Genomic DNA, 16,216 nt, shown 5'->3' on the forward strand with positions numbered 1-16,216 from the left:
AGTTCTAAATCGTTACAAGCATTTAAAATTAGCGGTTTTTGTAGTATGAATAATTAATTTAAATACAGCGAAGTAACTACGTGGTAATTTTATCACAACTGTTTGAGTTTACAGTATACGCCTGAAACTATACAGAAGCATTTGTGTCAAACTAATTTGTGATTCATCATTAGTTTGGAACTAACACGCCAGTACTGCAATCTCATGTATAAAATATAATTTTAGTACTGAAGCATTATCGACTCTGCAATTTTCCAGTCTCACGAGCTAGTTCAATTTGGCATAAGAACGTGCTGGTATAATGCTGTTTCTACGATTACCTAGAATGATAGTTATCGTGTTTTGTATATATTAGTTTAGTTAGAATTATTGTCCAAGTAGCATTTATTTTAGTCCAGGATACAAGAGAAACAACCCGTCTGTTTTTTTAGTAAGCCAAAAACCAAGAATGCCGGATGTGAGTAATGAACAAGTATATGCAATCTATACAGGAAATACCTCACTGAGCATGTGCATGTCATCACCATGGTAACAAGTAAATATATAAGTTTGTAAACTAAAAACTGTTACATCTCCTTTTCCATGGAAATATTAAAGCATACACAAAATCATTGGTAAGTACAATGGTATGAAATATGATGTGAACATGTAACAATGTCACTGGTTTGGACTTCTAAGTTGGTTAGAACATCAGATAGTCAGCGTATCGGGAGGGAAGTTTTCTATTCCGGGGAGGCAGAACACGTCTAGGGGTTTGGTCCGGGACACTGCTATCAGAGGCTGGCTCAGATAATGGTAACGAACGTGGAGATTCTGGCGGGTTGTTGGGAATGGGTACAGTGTCGTTTGAGGCTGATCGAGAACTATCTTGGGCTGTTTTTCTTGCCTGGGTACAAAGATTCTCAGCCTGTTCTGGGAAATGGTCAGCCAGGGTATAACTCTGATTCTGCGGCGCAGGAAGCTGTGATACCCTTATGTCTTTACGGTTACGTCTTACGGTACAACTACCTGTCGATAAATGGTAACTGCGATCCCCTGCTATGTCAATTATCCGTCCTGGTTTCCACTCACCTGACGCAGCTCTGAAATACACGGACTGTTCTGGTTCGAGGGGAGATTTCTCGCTACCTGCCCGTCTATCGTGATAATACTTATCAGAACTCTTCATACTACCCAACTTGTTTCTAACATGCTCCAAATCATAACTGTTGACTTTGTATCTCTCAGTAGATACTGGCATTGAATCTCTCAACAGCCTACCTTGAAGCAGCTCAGCCGGAGATGGTAGGCCATCACATACTGGTATATTACGTATCGTTACCAGACCACCTAACTAATCGGTACCTTCATCTGCACACTTAGCCATCATTGATTTCACTGTACCAATAGTCCTCTCGGATTGACCATTACCTGATGGATGCAGAGGTGAACTTGTTTGATGAGATATTTTCAACTCAGTACAGAATCTCTTGAACTCATCACTAGAAAACTGAGGACCGTTGTCCGATACAATAACATCTGCCTGACCGAAATCAGCGAATATCTCTCTCAAGCACTTGATAACGACACCACTACTTGTACTCTTAGGCAAATGTTTCACTACAGGCCACTTTGACAAATAGTCAACTAACAGAAGATAATCACTTCCATTCAGATGAAACAAATCTACACCGACCATCTCAAATGGCGTGTTGGGAATAGGAAAAGGCATTAATGGCTCCTTCTTTTGACAGCCTTCCGACTTGAGGCACGCCTGACAAGACTGACATTTGTCCTCTATGCGACGCCTGAGACCAGGCCAGAACACAGACTGCATAGCTTTCTGTAGAGTCTTCGTGACCCCTTCATGAGCCATATGCAGCTGGTTCAACACATCATTCCTCAACTGTGTAGGAATGACCAATCTCTCACCATAGAACAACAATCCATCCAGTTCACAGAGATGATTACGCAGATTCCAGAAAGCCAGACCACGAGCACCACACGACTTTTTGTGTGTGGGCCAACCATTCCTTACATACTCTAGCACTACCTGCAACTCCTCATCCTGAGAAGTAGCGTTTTGATACTTGTCCATAACTCCATCACTACGAATTACAACAGAACACACAGATCTGAGAGGATCTACACCCAGGTCATCATAGCTGTTCGCGCCCTCTGGACATGATCGACTTAATGTGTCTGCCAGGACCATATATTGACCAAGCTTGTACAACAGCTCTATAGAATAGCCCAGCAGTTTTATCCGCATGGCAGCTAACCTTGGAGATAATTGATTGATATCCTTAGACATAAGACCAATCAGAGGGAGATGGTCAGTCTCAACAACCACTCGTTTCTGACCAAGGCAGTAATATTTGAATCTCTCACAAGCGAAGACCACTGCAAGCAACTCTTTCTCAATCTGACCATACCTTGATTGACATTCTGTCAGGGACTTAGCAGCAAACTCGATGGGTTTACCATCTTCTAGTACTACAGAGCCGATACTGTGCGATGATGTGTCATTTCTCAGGGTCACCTCGCCTCCTGAGTAATATGCTAGAGGAGGGGCATGTATAATCAGGCTCCTGAGCTTTTCAAATGCCTGAATGTGGGCCTCCTCCCAGATGAACTGCACATTCTTCTTACACAGATCTCGGAGAGGCTTAGCATGCTCACTCAGATTTGGAATGAACTTAGCAAGATAGTTAACAAAGCCAAGATACTTCTGAACACCTTGCTTATCAACCGGAGCAACCATATCCTTGATAGCCTCGACTTTTGAATGACTAGGTTTTACACCCTCAGCTGTTAACTCATGACCAAGATATGACACAGAGTCCTTACAAATCACAGTCTTATCAGGATTCAAAGTCAACCCAATCTCTCGACACCTCTGTAGGAATTGTCTCAGAAACTTGTCATGCAGCTCTTTCGATGGAGCGTAGATGACAACATCATCTACATAGACCTTCACGAATGGCATATCGGCGAAACTGTCAACCATTCTCTGGTGAAATATCTCTGTGGCGTTACAGATACCCATACCAAGTCTTACAAATCTGAACTTCCCAAATGGAGTGACAAAACTCAATAGCTTAGAGGACTGCTCATCAAGCGGAATCTGATAGAACGAAGATTTGACATCTGTAGTGGTGAAATATTTCAAACCAGACATACTTGAAAATATTTCAGTGGTGGTCGGTATTGCACATTGAGCTCTTACCAGTTGTGTATTCAAGTACTGCGGATCTAACACTAGCCGTAACTCACCATTAGGTTTATTCACCAGTACCAGTGGTGATAGCCACTCTGTTGGTGATATATCCTTTACTATCACACCCTCACCTAGTAGTTTATCTAGCTCTCGTTTTAGTTGTTGTTTGAGTCGGTGGGGTACAACACGAGGAGGTGCAGCCCTTGGTTTAGCATCATGTTTGAGTTCTAAAGTAACTAGTTCACCCACCTTTCCTAGACCAGTGAAAACATCAGAGAACTCACCACCTAGCACTTCATTCACTTGGTCAACAACTTTAACATTAGACAACAATCCTAGATCTTTGATAGCCGGCATGCCCAATAATGTTTGATTATCATCATCGGTGACATAAAATTTGACCAGTGCGGATTTACCATCTTGTAGCTGCACATCTAGTTTTACTCTACCAACTACAGTGATCTCTTTGTTACCGTACCCAGTTAGCTTAGTATTGGTTCTAGTAACTTTCTTACCTCCTAGTTTAGTGAAGAGGGAAATGGCCATAGTACTAACTTGGGCACCAGTATCGACCTTTATTCTCACTTCATGATCTAAAATGTTTACTGTCAGTAGCCACTTGTTCTCATGAAAGACACCATTAGTTTTGACATCAGCCATATCCAGTGTGTGCACGTTGAACGTCATGTCATCATCTGAGCTAACGTCACCATCACCCGCTTGTAGAAATGACACTCTGAGTTGTAGCATTACTCTTCTTCAGACCAGTACACTTTTTTTTTAAATGCCCTCGTAAGTGACAACCGTTACATGTCTTATTATAAGCAGGGCATCTACCTTTGACATGATCATAGCCACAGAATGAACAATCTGTGATCATGTGATTAGCTGCTGCATTATTCTGGCTTTGCGGTGTATAGTTTCTAGGCTTATATGGATACGAGCCTACTGGTTGTACTGAACGAACACCATCTAGTTCAGCCTTTTGGTTCCTTGCGATTACTTCCTTAGTACGCATTTGCTGCTTTATCTGCTCAAACGTTATGTCTGCACGTAACTGTAGCTCACGACTCAACTCCTTATCCTTCATACCTGCCAAAAGTCGAGTGCGTAACATATCCTGTCGGTGTCTATCATCCCAATTGCTACATTTCACAGCCAGTTCATGCACGTTCCTTATGAATTCCTCATTACTCTCATCAGGAAGTTGAACTCGGGAACCCAGCAGCACTGCGTAATGCAAGTGATTATCACAAGGAGTGAAGTAATTATTCAAAGCTTCCACAGTTCTATCAAACAACGTACAATCTGCGTCCTCAGCTGCAATACCGGCATCTGGATTAGCCACACGGGGAGGGCGCACAGTCAGCTGACCATATATACTCTCCGCCTCCTCGCCCATACAGTACAGCAGCATGTCTACCTGACGCTGAGCATTCCTTTCATTCAGTCCAGAAGCACTGCGATATCTCAAAAATCTCCTCTTCCATTCCGGCCAGCTCTGCGGTGCAGAAAAATCCATCTCTTTCGGAGCAGACACCTTGAAGTCACCCATAATGTTGTTGAATAAGACACCAAACCAGACTAACACCAAAAGTCAGTCACAATTCAGCACAAACACGCTGAAAAACAACGGGCCTATTCAAACTCCAACAATCTCACTTCAAGTAGTATTCAGTCCAGCTATACATCCAACAAAGCAATGTTCGTCGCCTACGACGCCATATCGTGTTTTATATATATTAGTTTAGTTAGAATTATTGTCCAAGTAGCATTTATTTTAGTCCATGATACAAGAGAAACAACCCGTCTGTTTTTTTAGTAAGCCAAAAACCAAGAATGCCGGATGTGAGTAATGAACAAGTATATGCAATCTATACAGGAAATACCTCACTGAGCATGTGTATGTCATCACCATGGTAACAAGTAAATATATAAGTTTGTAAACTAAAAACTGTTACAATAGTGTAACTAGGAACTCTCATACCACAAAACAAGCAATCTCTAGCTCATCAGCCACGCCTTTTTCTGATCATCTAATTGGCTTTAACTAGGGCTCAATAATACACCATATGAATTAGAAGCCTAGCAGTCGTGGCGACTGCTTCGATTGCTAAAGCATCTGCATTCCCTTTTTCATGTGCAAATGCACATATTTCTGTTTCATTTGCTTCGGACTAAAATATATTTAAACATAGTTTAAAGACTAAGTTTGGCTCATAAGTTATATGATAGTTTTATAAGTGATTTTGTACAATTTATGTAAATATGTTGTCCAGAAACAAGTCTTACTTTTATATTTGCAGATTATGAGTTTATGATCCTCGTCCTGTCGTCCAGTAAACTTTATTACAAGATGACAGAGAACGAATCACAAACAACAACTGAACTGTTGCTTTGTTTTGATGTCAGCAAGCTGAGTCGGGTGTCACAGTTTCTGTTGTCCAGCACTGTTGTGTTAGCATGTTTCCTTGTATATGGATATTTTTTGGTATGTCAGCTTCTATTACAGTTTTGAAAAAACATCATTTAAAAATGATAAATTGTTATTTGCCGAGATCGTTTGTAAACACAATAGCTAGACTAATCGAAGTTCAACAATCTTTCTTTTCTATCAACTTCTTGAATTATTAGTATTAGTAAAGCATTTAACTTTTCGTTTATCTCTCACAAAAAATCCAACTAATTGTTATAAACAGTAGTAAAATATGTTTGTTAGTTTGAAGATTGGATGAAAGTTGAGTACAAAATGCATGCGAGTGAAAGGTATCTATATTGTACGAGAATTTATTTGTTAGGAGTTGTTGTTCCGCCTGGAAGGAATGAAAGATCACAGCTGGTATCTGACCATGATTCAGTTTCTGCAATATGTAATTTTTGGACTATTCGAGAGGTCTGCAATGGGTTACAGCAATAAACAACGAAGGTAGGTTACAGCCTAGCCAGTGGTATTCTGTGTACCTAAAATTTCTATATTCCATCCAGTATTCTCTTTGACAGCAGGTTCTTAGATCAATTTTTATGCTTTCGCTAATCATCTAATCAGAGTTCTGTGGTTTGAGCGCTTTGCTCAACCTTTTGACTTGGTCCAACCAAGTTTCATATCTGTTCGAAATGTTTCCAGCGGTGTGCATTTCATTTTAGCAATTTATTTATTATAAAATGTATAAATCTGCTTTACTAATTCTATAATTGATATTTTGCTGCATCTTAAAATCTCTCATTTCTATACATGTGTTCTTTGATGGAGTCTATATTTCAGCTGTATGCTTGCCATAGAAGCACATCTGTTACGTAGATAGCATTTCAGTGCAGTCTTTTACGAATTTCGTTGCAATACACAACACGCTGTAGAAATTCAGAGAGTATACATGTTATAAACATGTCAGGTGTATGGATTATGCTTACTTGGTAACTGCACACAGCTTAAGTATGCGCTGTAGATGTACTCACATATATGCTAAGTGTAACCTTATTATATATACACACGTTTTGTAAGAATACGCTTCATACATGTTGTAGAGCCCCTCTGAGTATATATATGCTATTGGCAGCTTTAACAGTTGCTACAATTGGCTTTTCCAACATGTCTGTTGGCTACCTCAACTATCCAACTCAAGTCATTTTCAAGTGTTGTAAGCTGATTCCAGTGCTGATTGGTGGAATTGTCATACAAGGTAGATGCGCTAGTTTATATCATGTTATATAGATGTTGAAGGGGTAGTAATAGGACTTGAGCAGATCTGATAAAGGTAGGCAAGTGGCATATACATGATACCCTTAGTAGCAATGGTACCCATAGTAGCAATGGTACCCATAGTAACAATAATACCCATAGTAGCAATGATACCCATAGTAGCAATAGGAACCATAGTAACAATGATACCCATAGTAGCGATGATACCCATAGTAGCAATGGTACCCATAGTAGCAATGATACCCATAGTAGCAATGATACCCATAGTAGCAATGATACCCATAGTAGCAATGGTACCCATAGTAGCGATGATACCCATAGTAGCGATGATACCCATAGTAGCGATGATACCCATAGTAGCGATGATACCCATAGTAGCGATGATACCCATAGTAGCGATGATACCCATAGTAGCAATGGTACCCATAGTAGCAATGATACCCATAGTAGCAATCATACCCATAGTAGCGATGGTACCCATAGTAGCGATGATACCCATAGTAGCGATGGTACCCATAGTAGCAATCATACCCATAGTAGCAATGATACCCATAGTAGCAATGGTACCCATAGTAGCAATGGTACCCATAGTAGCAATGATACCCATAGTAGCAATGATATGCAGAATGAGCCAAGTAGTCTAAATACATTCACAAATAGAGCCAGTCAGTTAAGTTCAATAAATGAGTATTATTAGTTATATGTTAGTGTGTGTTTTTAAGAGCCATTATAAGAAGATTTCTGAAAATTCAGGCCACAAAAACCTAGCATATCAGCTGATATTGGGTTGAATAAGTTTATATGGTTCATAAACTGAATGTTTGATTTAATTGCTATTTAAAGATAGCCACCTTTGCATTCACTGTCGTTTGACTAGCAGTGCATGGGCATGGACTAAAGATAGCCACCTTTGCATTCACTGTCGTTTGACTAGCAGTGCATGGGCATGGACTAAAGATAGCCACCTTTGCATTCACTGTCGTTTGACTAGCAGTGCATGGGCATGGACTAAAGATAGCCACCTTTGCATTCACTGTCGTTTGACTAGCAGTGCATGGGCATGGACTAAAGATAGCCACCTTTGCATTCACTGTCGTTTGACTAGCAGTGCATGGGCATGGACTAAAGATAGCCACCTTTGCATTCACTGTCGTTTGACTAGCAGTGCGTGGGCATGGACTAAAGATAGCCACCTTTGCATTCACTGTCGTTTGACTAGCAGTGCATGGACATGGACTAAAGATAGCCACCTTTGCATTCACTGTCGTTTGACTAGCAGTGCATTGGCATGGACTAAATTACCTTAAGAGCCATATGTAGATGTTTGAAAGTTTGGTCTATACTAGTATTAGTATATGAGTTCTAATAGTAGTAGTAGTACTATTAATAGTAGGAGTAATAGTACTAGTGGCATTAGCAGGAGTAGTGACTTGTAGGGAGACAGATTTGCTGCCTGGGTTTTCACTTTTTCTGTTTAACCAAAGGGTAGATTATAGAGGGTTTAGTACCTTAATATGTGCATGTATATACATAAATATATATACAGCTACTCAAACTCTCAGGTCTCTGGTATGAGACCTGGGAGTTTGAGCACTCACCTGAAAATCTTGGCCGTTCCCATTAGCACACCTTTCTACAACTGGCTTGTGTTTATTCACATCGGTATTTGAGCAAGCCACATTTGATGTGCAGGTGTTATTGCACCCAATGCTCATATATATAAACCTGAGGGATGACACAGTGGGACATATCTACCCTTTATGCAATCAGCGTTGTATGACCAATAAACATGCACACTTTAGTCCAATTATAATAAGCATTGGGAAATTAAAGATAAATGTGCACAAAATTTTAGTGGATTTTATCAGAAAGTATCAGTATTTTTCTATAATTTGCGATTGTATTTGATGTTTGAGGTGATCTGACTGCCAGGATGTTTTAAGATTAAAATCAACAAAACTTGATCTTGATTAGGATGCTTGGGTCAAGCGGAAGTGCAATTTTATGACGCCTTTAGTTGCAAGGAGACCAACAGAATAGAGACGCGTAATGTTGCGACTTGAATAGCCGATATCAACGATAGCAACTAGTGATGTCATTTCGCACGTATTTATCATCTGAGCATGTTAACCGTGATCAAGTTTTGGGGACTTCAATCTTGAAACATCCTGGCATTCATATTAAACATCAAAAACAATTATAAATAAAAGAAAAATTTCGATACTTTCTGATAAAATCTACTGAAGTTTTGTGTCTGTTCATCTCTAATGCAAACTCAACAATCACCACACACCCCAAGGTTAACCAGCATTTATAAACCTAGAAATCAGCTGATGGTTTATCTCCCCTCGTTATTCGCTATTGCTTGCACTTTATTTGTTTGTATATTGACGAGTTTCTAGTCTCTGCAAACAAAACCTCGGTTGAGGCATTGAAATTTCAACCAACTTTTTTATCTTCTCTGTAGGGAAGAAATATGGAGCTATCGACTTTCTTGCGTGCCTTTCTATGAGTGTTGGTCTCATACTGTTCACGCTCGCTGATAGTGAGGTTCAGCCCAACTTTAATATTTACGGTAAGAGCATGGTTCCAATAAGCTGTTGCCAGCCGTGATTAGCTTGTCTGAAATATGCGTCAGCTGTTATAAGAACTGTGTCATATTGTTAGCCTAAAATGACACTTGTTTATTCAGACTAAACTGATAGAAGTTGAGGCATGGTTTTCACGTAGATTACAGATATGTACATGTAGTATTACAAGTGCAGTAGCCAAATGCTAAGTATTTATTGTAAGAAGTCACTTGGTCCTGCTCTGCTCTTTCATATTACATATCTATTGTCTTGTGTTATATTTATCAATGTGGTGAGGTGAAATTCATCTTATATTTTTCGGGCTTTTAATACTTTACAGTAGACGCCCCTATCACATAAATAATCCATTTCATTCTGTTATAGGGATTTTACTTCTGTTTAGCAGTAAAATACATGTAAATTGCCTAATCCATTGTAACGCCTTTCCAAACTCACCTCTTTGGCCCTTCAAAAATGAAGAAAAATTTAATTTAATGAACTTTACTATTATTGGTTTGTATTGACAATTTTTTTTATTTCTATCACTTACGCTTGGTTTAGTCTACATGATTACAGCATTTTACATTAAGTCAAGGGGAGCGCATACCCTCAATGTCAATTTATATTCATTTTTTCACTATTTTCTCACAGAGGATCATGCTGAAAAAAAATTTTTATGATTGTCTAAAATAAAGTAAAAGTTTATATATATATAGTGTATTTCTTATGTGTCGTTTTCTCCGTGCTACAAGAGAGAAAACAATACTTTTAAATAAGGTGAATTTATTTGTTAAAGTATATATAACCGAAAATGCCGCGCTTTGTTGGCTTGTGCTACAAAAAATTTTGGACCAATAAAAAGATGTTGTTTTATGTTTGCTTTGTTAACAACAATAATAGGCGATATTCAGTTGTGCAATTAGCCATAGTGATGATTGCTATGGAGTTAGGGCTGTAATAACATTAACAAAAGATATTTGAAAAAGCTAATTAATCATTGACAAGAGAATGTAACTCCTAAAAGAGTCATTATGAATTTTTAGAGGCTGAAAATGTTGGAAATATGAGACTGGTGTAAATCAGTTATTATAATTTGTGTGAATTAGGTATGTCTAGGCAGAGAATTTGGGAACAGCAGCAAGTTTTTGTGACTAGTGACTCGTGGCTTACTATAGATGGGTTAAAAGTCACCGTGACCACAGTCTAAATTACTCTACTAGCAATCCTACACATCAGATCCTCTCAGAGTAGCCTGTCAATGGCTTTTATCAGTGAATCAATCAGTTACTGACAAAATCCATTTGCTCTTTAATGTTACTCCAGAAAATTCTAAGATTTAACAGACTACAGACTGCATAATTTCACTGATTTGCTTCAGTATCTCTCATAGCATATACGTATAACTGACTCATTGTATTTCTCAGGTGTGATAATCATATCTTGCGCTCTGTGTGCTGATGCAGTTATAGGAAATTTGCAAGAGAAAACACTGAAAGCTTGGACAGCATCCAATGCTGAAATGGTGAGCCTATGTATGTAATCATATCACATAAAATTCATGAACATTCTGTACATGCGATCAGTTACCTCCGATTTCAGGTTACGGTTAGATAAGATTAGGAGTTAGAAATGTTTACTAACTGTCTTGTTTCTGTTTTTAGATATTATACTCATATGGGATTGGCTTCATATACATTCTAATAGGGCTCCTCCTCTTTCAACGGTTTGTTCCTGCCTTCATCTTTTTTTATCAGGTATTACATCATTTAGAACCTTCTGGAGCCTGTTAGATAGTCATTACAGTTGCAATGGTTTCACTATGTTTATGGATATTCACTTGACATAGTTGGGTGCAGATCTACAAGTCATTTATAAGCGTAAGCGGACATTGCTTGGGATTTTTTAATTTTCAATGCAAGTTGCTGCTCTGACTTCACGACAACAATCCATGAACACGCTCATTGATGGTGATTATCCTCAGCACATGTGACAGCACATGTGACAGCACATGTTTGAGTTTCTAATCAGATAGATTGCTGCTCGTTTATATAAAAACACAAGTTTTAAGATTAACACTTGAGCCCGACATTGCGTGGGGTGAGTCTTTATTCTGTAACTCCTTACGGGTACCATTGCATTACTGTTTAGTAGATCTCTTGTTTAAAACTTAGAGTGCAAGTCATTTCCTTTTACTACGGGAACTTTTGTCAGGTTTTCCGCCATGTATTTATTATCGATTATTTATAGCACCCTCTAGAGACCTACGGATATGGAGTAATCTTCTCTTTTTCTGGATATATAGGAGTAAATGCTGTACTCTCTCAGGTGAAACTATTTGGAGCCCTGTCAGCAGTTACAGGTCAGTAAGAGTATATACAAGTTCTCCAAACATGGCGGTAAACTTATAGCAGATACTTATCTTGATATATAAAGTAGTTTCTAATATATAGCAACCAAAATTTCCTAAAATGTTAGTTTTATAAATAAAAAACATAAAAATCTGGTAGAAAGTGGAAAAAGCATAAAATTAAGTTAATTTAAGCTATATCTGGTAGAATTTGTAGCTCATTTCTATTACCTACTCTACCACCAAACCTGTGCGTTGCCAAAGCTGCTCTTCCATTCAGGCGCCTCTCTAAGGTAAACTAACAACAAAAACTTCTTTTGACTAATTATTACGTTTTTTAATTCAGTTTTGTAAGTAAAAATTAAAAATCTGGTAGAATTTGGAAAAAGCATAAAAATGAATCAATTTTAGCTCCATCTAGCGGGAGTTCTAGAACATTGCTATCGCTCACACTACCAAAACCTACTCTAGCTACCAATCAAGCGTCTCTAAGGTAAATCTTTACCATATTAAGAGTTGGGTCTGTCTGAAGCTACAGTTAAAGGTTGATAATTGAAGATTCCTCATACAGGATTTGAACCCAAGACATTCAGTTTAATAGGCAAACACTTAAACCACTGCACCAATCAACCACCTTCTTCCATTGCCGAATAGTTGTACGCCTTCCTACTCAAAATAGCAGTGTAGATAATTACTCTCAGCACTTCATTGGTAAACCTGACGATCTTTCATTGCATACGCGACTGCCAGGGTACTAGTTTATCTTTTGACTGATTATTATGTTATTAATTTAGTTTGCAATTATTATCTATGTTTTGACATTTGGTTTTTGCATCATTTTATATAGGCTTATACATTAGTTTTTTTTTGCCCTAGAAGAAGTTGAATAGAATAAAATTTATTTTTAAAAGATTATTTTTGTCAGCGTGTGATCATTCTGACACTGATTTTGAGTGACAAATCATTTTGGCACTCGAAAATGACACTGTGAGCATTTTCACACTCTTTAGCACTTGGTGCTAAACATATTAGCACCAAAAAACTGCAGGAACTGCATTTTGGTGTTAAAATGTTCAGACCATAATGGTGTGTAGCATTCCTAGTATGTTCAAGTTGTACAAGTAGGTGTCAGATTGTGGTACTCATCTACGTGGTCAACTGCCCTTTTATTTCTTTACAGTCACAACCTTTTATTTCTTTACAGTGACAACCTTTTATTTCTTTACAGTGACATCCTTTTATTTCTTTACAGTGACAACCTTTTATTTCTTTACAGTGACATCCTTTTGTTTCTTCACAGTGACAACATTTTATTTATTTACAGTGACAATCTTTTATTTCTTTACAGTGGCAACCTTTTATTTCTTTACAGTGACAACCTTTCATTTCTTTACAGTGACAACCTTTTATGTCTTTACAGTGACATCCTTTTATTTCTTTATAGTGACAACCTTTTATTTCTTTACAGTGACAACCTTTAGGAAGATGATAACCATTATTCTGTCTTTTATCTTATTTTCCAAACCTTTTACCATCAGGTGAGCTAATTGAACTTTCCTATCTAACGTTGTTCTTAGAATTTAATATCTGGGGTTTTCACAGAAAAACACATAATTTTTTCCGTATTCTATAGTTTTCTAGTCTAAGACTCTGTAAAACTATTTGTATCTCTAATCTACATCTGCTCCGCTTGTCATACACCTGCTATGCCTGTCACACATATTTGTTAAATTTAGCTTGTTAAATGCTAAGTACCCTAGGACACTTATGTATTCGCCTCATCTAACTTTCGCGTTTTCGCGGAGACATCCTCTCGTGAAAATTTCATGCGCAAAACTAATCTATCATAACGCACGAGCGAAAACGCGAAATTAAATAGCTTTGTTCATTGATAGACTATCAATGATAGTCCAAGAAACAAATGGTAGCAAGCGATCAAATTGCATTATCGACCTTGCCCACACCATTCTACCTGCGGTTCACAATTACAAACTAGTCCCAAATTGAAATTTTTTTTTATCGGTGAACTGAACCTGAGGAATCTAATTATTTTTGTTCCACAGCATTTATTTTCACATCATTATATTTTCCGCACACATCAGAGTTGCGAAATTAAGTTGCTGCGAAATTTTACTCTGTATGCTACTCACAAAACTAAATACTAGCGAAATATAAGTGTCCTAGGGTATACAGCTGTTCATCAGCCTGTCTTGCTAATTAGCGTTCAGTTTGGCCCATGCATGTTTATTCTAGTTTGTGTAAATGGTAAATGATTAGTCACATGACAACTAAATAAATGCTTTCAAAGTACGCATTTCAAATTGCCAAGAAATGGTCACATGGATCAGATGTGAAATCGAAATATATAATGTGGTTTTGTTATTGATTTCACCTTATGCATTTCAAATTATGAATAACTTCATTGTTTGGGACAAAAAGGGTGAATATTGGATTTGTCACTGATAAGTTGTACAATCAAACTTGAGTTTTAGTTGCACTTTGCAGAACTTAGCATGACCGAACTCATTCAATCATAAACTTTTAGGCTATGATCACTTCGGCTGCTTTTCCCAATTGGAGCCTCTGACCTTTGACAGTTTTTGGTTTGGTTGTCATGCACGCGTGCCTTTGAGCTAGACTGGCCACGGGATTATGTGTTACACTTAAAATACTACAGCCTAGTTGACCATGCAGCGTGCCTAACTAGGTATAAAACTAAGTTGTCTTTGCATCCCTTTTATTAACCTGCCATAGGTGTCATATATATTATTAACCTGCCGTACGTTTCATATATATTATTAACCTGCCGCAGGTTTCCTATATATTATTAACCTGCCGTGGGTGTCATATATATTATTAACCTGCCGTAGGTGTCATATACGGTATGTGACAGATGTCATATATATATTCATTGGGATGTGAGTTCAATTGTGAGTAGTGACGCATCATGAAGTTTAACATTGCTTGGCCTGAATACTTTCTATGGTGCTTTAAACAGTGTTTGCTGTTTAACACTGACAAAGTCTCTATTACACCGAGGTTTGGGTAGACTGTGTACAACATTGCAACATATCTCAAGGAAACAAAGTTTCATTTGCTGTTGCCAGCGACAACGATTATGGTGTGAGAGAACAACTCTGCTGTGGAGAAAAATGGTCTGACACCTCTCTGGCACCCATTAGATCTAGTCCGCGTACATGAACAGTTATTCTATGTTATGTTCTTTCTATTGTAGATACGTGTGGTCAGGGCTAATAGTGCTCGCTGGAATATACCTGAACCTTTATAGTAAAAATAAATTATATGTAAATGGCAAGATAGCGAGGCTTTTCAATAGTATACATCCCAAGTCACGGTCATTGGTCATAGAGCCAACTCATGATAACATTGTTTAGTCATAGAATGGTTATAGCATAATTGTTAATGGCATGAAACAAGGTTTTATTTTACATTGTCCATGTTTTCTCATTCACTCTGTTCTTTTGTATCTAACTTTTTAATTCTCAGTCGTCTTATCATCACTGAGGTGAAACCAGCTCTTGCTAGAGTGAACCGTCGCAAATTTACATATATTTGTGCAAAGAACGTAAAATATTGTATAGTGAGTATCATGTTTTATTTTTGTTGTTAGTGTTAGTATGTCTATAAATATACATAAATGAATACAATAAACGCGATAAATATACGTATCAGTATTACCTCACAAGAATTAGTCATTTCTGTGTCATGCTTTCCGGGTTTACAGTTGATGCAAGTCCCTTGTCAAAGACTTCTTTGCCATCTGTGCTTAATAATTAGTGGGTTTCTTATAAGTCCATACATTAAGAAATGAAAGGTAAAAGGTTGAATTTAATTTTCCTCTGTATTTGACGCTATATATTAAAGGTCTTGTGACATGTGGCGCTGCATTCACTAACTACTTAATCACACAAATTGGTAGCGAGACATATTTGGCACCCCTTTGGATGTTTCTAGCGTCTTATATATCTTGCTGTACGTCATACTGATCATTCCTATGGACTTATCATGAATTATGTGCGAGTACTCACAACATTATTGCATACATTTTCTTTTCAAATGATCAGTGACAGAATAAATCAAACCAAAGATAAAAACAATTTGCATAACATTAAATATTTTACTCTGGCATATCTGTGGCTTGCATCCTTAATACATCAGCTTGTTTACAAAGTATTGGTGCAGTAATCACTTCTCCCAATGGCTGAATTGCACTAAACCTCAATATTGTCGGTATATATAATGTATTTGCTAAGTTTTAAATGTTGATTATGGAGATGTGCTTTAAAAATAGTGCTCTCCTAAGGCTGTAGCATGCGCAGGATTAGTCCAAATTACTGTGTGATGATGACTATATATAAATTAAACATGTCCTGGATTTGAAT

At 37.8% G+C, this 16,216-nt stretch overlaps 2 protein-coding genes across 3 annotated transcripts; one reads left to right on the forward strand and one right to left on the reverse strand.

Moving 5' to 3' along the window:
• Position 1: 1 nt before the first annotated feature.
• On the forward strand, positions 2-15,476 carry LOC137393211 (adenosine 3'-phospho 5'-phosphosulfate transporter 2-like). Of its 2 annotated transcripts, none has more exons than XR_010978280.1 (10): positions 2-296; positions 5,506-5,690; positions 5,998-6,125; positions 6,722-6,876; positions 9,364-9,471; positions 10,891-10,998; positions 11,128-11,220; positions 11,714-11,825; positions 13,282-13,351; positions 15,049-15,127. XR_010978280.1 is itself a non-coding variant. In XM_068079662.1 (10 exons), exons 2-10 carry the CDS (start codon positions 5,517-5,519, stop codon positions 15,206-15,208), a joined length of 1,098 nt encoding a protein of 365 aa, XP_067935763.1. In that variant the 5' UTR covers positions 2-296; positions 5,506-5,516; the 3' UTR covers positions 15,209-15,476. The 2 variants fall into 2 exon arrangements, 1 of the variants encoding a protein (XP_067935763.1); XM_068079662.1 differs by having other exon boundaries at positions 10,891-10,988; positions 15,049-15,476.
• On the reverse strand, positions 3,912-4,754 carry LOC137393972 (uncharacterized). Its single transcript, XM_068080690.1, has one exon. It carries the CDS (start codon positions 4,752-4,754, stop codon positions 3,912-3,914), a length of 843 nt encoding a protein of 280 aa, XP_067936791.1.
• Positions 15,477-16,216: the final 740 nt, after the last annotated feature.

The sequence above is a fragment of the Watersipora subatra genome, chromosome 4, assembly GCF_963576615.1.
Source record: "Watersipora subatra chromosome 4, tzWatSuba1.1, whole genome shotgun sequence".
Lineage (NCBI taxonomy): Eukaryota > Metazoa > Bryozoa > Gymnolaemata > Cheilostomatida > Watersiporidae > Watersipora > Watersipora subatra.

Excerpts from the sequence above, each read along its gene's own strand:
- LOC137393972 (XM_068080690.1), bottom strand. The coding sequence starts at position 4,754 with ATGGGTGACTTCAAGGTGTCTGCTCCGAAAGAGATGGATTTTTCTGCA.
- LOC137393211 (XM_068079662.1), top strand. The coding sequence starts at position 5,517 with ATGATCCTCGTCCTGTCGTCCAGTAAACTTTATTACAAGATGACAGAG. Across the intron at positions 5,691-5,997 it reads TTGTATATGGATATTTTTTG|GAGTTGTTGTTCCGCCTGGA; the intron begins GTATGTCAGCTT and ends TTTATTTGTTAG. Across the intron at positions 6,877-9,363 it reads TGGTGGAATTGTCATACAAG|GGAAGAAATATGGAGCTATC; the intron begins GTAGATGCGCTA and ends TCTTCTCTGTAG.